Raw genomic sequence first — 5,000 nt, forward strand, 5'->3', positions numbered from 1 at the left:
TGGGAACTGGAAAAGAGAGGATTATTAGATCTGGAACTGGAAAAGGTTAAATCTGGAACTGGAAAATAGGCTAAATCTGGAACTGGAAAAGAGGTTAAATCTGGAACTGGAAAAGAGGTTAAATCTGGAACTGGAAAAGAGGTTAAATCTGGAACTGGAAAAGAGGTTAAATCTGGAACTGGAAAAGAGAGGTTAAATCTGGAACTGGAAAAGAGAGGTTAAATCTTGAGCTGGAAAAGAGAAGTTAAATCTGGAGCTGGAAAAGAGAGGTTAAATCTGGAACTGGAAAAGAGGGGAATATTAGGTCTGGAATTGGAAAAGAGAGATTAGGTCTGGAATTGGAAAAGAGAGGAATATTGGGTCTGGAACTGGAAAAGAGAGATTAGGTCTGGAACTGGAAAAGAGAGGAATATTAGGTCTGGAACTGAGAGAGAGAGAGAGATAGACTGATAGATAGATAGACAGATAGATGGACTGAAGAGAGGGAAGCTTTTGTTTTGGGTATGGAGGGGTTGTTAGAGAGAGAGAGAGAGAGAGAGAGAAAGTACAAGAACCAACTTCCTTGCAACTTACTGATCGCCTGCCCTTCCCTCAGCGTGGCAGCCTGTACCACCTCCCCTTGGCTCGCCCTTAGGGAGTGGAGGAGGTGTAGGACGATGCTCTGTCTCTCCAGCGTAGTGAAGAAGCTGCAGCCTTCCTCCACGCCCTGGAAAAAGACACGAACTTAAATTCCTACACCCCTTTCACGTTAACTTGGCCCAAATTATCGTCCTGTCGCGGGCCTCCACACCCTATAAAAACACAATATATTCCTACACTCCTTTCACCTTAACTTGGCCCGGATTTTCGTCCTGTCGCAGCTTCCACACTCTCTTCCTCCTCCTCCTCCTCCTCCAGAATACGTAAAAACTGCTGTATTATTCGTAGCTGTTCACTTCATCCACACGCTACAAGACGGATCCACATAGTTGTACCACTCCGTCTTCTCTTCCTATTCCTCCTCCTCCTCCTCCTTCTCCTCCTCCTCCTCCTCCTCCTCCTCCAGAATACGTAAAAACAGCTGTAATATTCGTTGCTGCAGCTGTTCCCTTCATCCACACGCTACAAGACAGATCCACACAGTTGTACCACTCCGTCTTCTCTTCCTATTCCTCCTCCTCCTCCTCCTCCTCCTCCTCCTCCAGAATACGTAAAAACAGCTGTAATATTCGTTGCTGCACCTGTTCCTTTCATCCACACGCTACAAGACGGATCCACACAGTTATACCACTCCGTCTTCTCTTCCTATTCCTCCTCCTTCTCCTCCTCCTCCTCCCTCTCCTGCAGAATACGTAAAAACAGCTGTATTATTCGTTGCTACAGCTGTTCTTTCATGCACACGCTACAACACACCCTCCTGCAGCTGTAATATAGGTCATTAAAGCTGCACACTTCCTCCACACGCTACAAAAACATCTACACCAGCTGTAAATTGTGTCTCTAAAGGTGCACTACTCTTCCACACCCTACAAAATACACATACACAGCTTGACTATCCATCCTTCCTACATACACATCAAGATACATGCATACCCCAATAATATGTATCAGTTCCCTATAAATACATACTCTGTTCATTTGTACTTGGCAACTTTGTATCTCTCCTTCTTGAATGTGGAGTTATAGCACAAGACACTAGAATATGATGCTAGTCACGAAGAAGTGCTATAAGAAGGATGAGGAGCCGTAGTATTGTCTCGTACTACTGACCTAAAGGAAGGTAATCGCCGTAGCTTGAATTTGCAATGTGTGTTTCCCTTCCCTCACTCTTTGCAACACACACACACACACACACACACACACACACACACACACACACACACACACACACACACACACACACACACACACACACACACACACACACACACACACACACACACACACACAAACCCATCCGACACACACAAATTTCACCCCTCCCTTAACATCACTGACAGCAACCACCACCTCATTTCCAACACCCATATCAACATCTGCAACACAGGTATCAACATTCTGCAACATTCCCTTCAAGTGCAGCATCCCCCAGGTAAGCCAGGCACGTACATCGCTGCAACAAGTGCCACCTTCACCCACACATCTTGCAAAGGCCACATCAACATCGTGCAACATACGTATCAACATCGTGCAACCTCCCCTTCATTGCCAACAGCCTCAGGTAAGCTACACACGGCTCTACAGGTGTGTGTGTGTGTGTGTGTGTGTGTGTGTGTGTGTGTGTGTGTGTGTGTGTGTGTGTGTGTTCCCTTCATATAACTTTATCTTTTTTTATTATCTTTATTTGTGTGTGTGTGTGTGTGTGTGTGTGTGTGTGTGTGTGTGTGTGTGTGTGTGTGTGTGTGTGTGTGTGTGTGTTCCCTTCATATATACTTTCTCTTTTTTTATTATCTTTATTTGTGTGTGTGTGTGTGTGTGTGTGTGTGTGTGTGTGTGTGTGTGTGTGTGTGATAGATATAGATTGATAAACAGAAAGACAGACAAACAGACAGACAGATTAACAGTCAGACAGACAGCTAGACAGCTCACCTGAAAAATAGCCAGTTCTGCATGTGATAATTCTCTAAGTCCTCCTCCGTACTCAGGCTTAGTCCTCTTCACCAATCTCATCTCCTCTCCTCCCTTGATCAACCTGCCAAAAATCAACACTCAAAATACGTACTTGGTCAGCATGGGATGTGGTTAAATTTGGCTGTCACTCTCCCTGAAGATACAGAGATAAAGACAGCATAATCTTCCCCTCTCTCTTAAACACACACTTAAAACACGTACTTGGTCAGCATGGGATGTGGTTAAATTTGGCTGTCACTCTCCCTTAGATACAGAGAGACAGACAGCATAATCTTCCCCTCTCTCTTAAACAAACACTTAAAACAGGTACTTGATCAGCATGGGGTGTGGTTAAATTTGGCTATCACTCTCCCTTAGATACATAGAGACAGACAGCATAATCTTCCCTTCTCTTTTAACCAACCTGCCAACACATACTTAAAATACGTACTTGGCTAGCATGGGATGTGATTAATCTTGGCTGTCACTCTCCCTCATATTTTCACACCAGACCAATATAAGGAAAAGGTATAAATACATCTATAAGGCACCTTGCATATTATTATTATTATTATTATTATTATTATTATTATTATTATTACTATTATTGGTTTTCACATTACATTGAAAAAATTGTTAAAAATATAATTGTAACGAGAGGAATAGATGTCTTTTGTAATTTTATGTAACCTTAATAATTCTGTGTTTATGTATTTTCTTCTTTGTGTTTATTCATTACAGTATTAAAATTCATCTTATTATTGCACTATGACAGGATTTATACCTACACAGATACACATACACATTCATACACACTTCCCACACCTACACAGATACACATACACATTCATACACACTTCCCACACCTACACAGATACACATACACATTCATACACACTTCCCACACCTACACAGATACACATACACATTCATACACACTTCCCACACCTACACAGATACACATACACATTCACACACACTTCCCACACCTACACAGATACACATACACATTCATACACACTTCCAACACCTACACAGATACACATACACATTCATACACACTTCCCACACCTACACAGATACACATACACATTCACACACACTTCCCACACCTACACAGATACACATACACATTCATACACACTTCCCACACCTACACAGATACACATACACATTCATACACACTTCCCACACCTACACAGATACACATACACATTCATACACACTTCCTACACCTACACAGATACATATACACATTCATACACACTTCCTACAGTTATACAGATACACATACACATTCATACACACTTCCTACACCTACACAGATACACATACACATTCATGCACACTTCATACACCTACACAGATACACACACATTCATGCACACTTCCTACACCTACACAGATACACATAGATTCATACACAATCTCTACACCTACACAGACACACATACACACTCACACACACTTCCTACACCTACACAGATACACACACACACTCATACACACTTCCAACACCTACACAGATACACATATACATTCGTACACACTTCCCACACTTACACATACACATACACACTCAAACACACTTCCTACACCTACACAGATACACATACACACCTCCTACACCCACACAGGTACACATACACACTCACACACACTTCCCACACCTACACAGATACACACACACACTCACACACACACACAAAGCCCCAGGAGACATGAAAATAGAAAATAAATCGCCATATATAAAGCGCCAAGCCTCTGCGAGCGTCCATGCAGTATCTCAAAAGCATAAACCATCATCAAAACAAGCCAATCCTCTTCCCCAAGTCCCCCCTGACCTTATTACTGAAAATGTTGACAGAAAACGGGAAGGGGACTCATTCGGATTCCTCCTCTCTCTCTCTCTCTCTCTCTCTCTCTCTCTCTCTCTCTCTCTCTCTCTCTCTCTCTCTCTCTCTCTCTCCCTCTCTCTCTCTCTCGCCTTCTCTTCTCCATCTGCCCTCCTCCTCGTCCTCCTCTCTCTATCCCTTCCCCTTCTCCCTTCTCTCCCCCATCTCTCCTTCTTTCTCCCCTATCCCCCTTCTCCTCTCTCTCTCTCCCTCTTACTCTCCCTCCCCCGTTCTCCTCTCCCTCTCCCTCTCCTTTTCTCTCTCTCCCTCCCCCTCTCCCTTCCCTCTCTTTCCTCCCCCCCCACTCTAATTCCCACCCCCTGTGCCAAACGTCTTTCCTCTGATGGCTGAAGAGGAGAAATAGTATGGAAGAGATGGAGAAGGAGGAGGGAAGGAGAGAGGAGGAGAAGGAAGGAGGAAGGAGGAGAAGGAAGGAGGAAGGAGGAGAAGGAAGGAGGAGAAGGAAGGAGGAAGGAGGAGAAGGAGGGAAGGAGAAGGAAGGAGGAGAAGGAAGGA

At 43.9% G+C, this 5,000-nt stretch overlaps 1 protein-coding gene across 1 annotated transcript in view; it reads right to left on the reverse strand.

Moving 5' to 3' along the window:
- The window catches only part of wwk (anoctamin 8 white walker), a 97,200-nt gene that overhangs the window by 18,966 nt on the left and 73,234 nt on the right, over nt 1-5,000 (reverse strand). The window contains exons 5-7 of the mRNA XM_080271050.1: nt 2,569-2,671; nt 574-706; nt 1-6 (exon numbers count right to left, since the gene is read on the reverse strand). The exon at nt 1-6 is cut by the window's left edge and continues 111 nt beyond it. Of these exons, the coding sequence (XP_080127176.1) occupies nt 1-6; nt 574-706; nt 2,569-2,671 (242 nt within the window). The remainder of the gene's footprint in view (nt 7-573; nt 707-2,568; nt 2,672-5,000) is intronic.

This window comes from Coenobita brevimanus, chromosome 44, assembly GCF_032717465.1.
Source record: "Coenobita brevimanus isolate Jiangsu-jjx chromosome 44, ASM3271746v2, whole genome shotgun sequence".
NCBI classification, from domain to species: domain Eukaryota; kingdom Metazoa; phylum Arthropoda; class Malacostraca; order Decapoda; family Coenobitidae; genus Coenobita; species Coenobita brevimanus.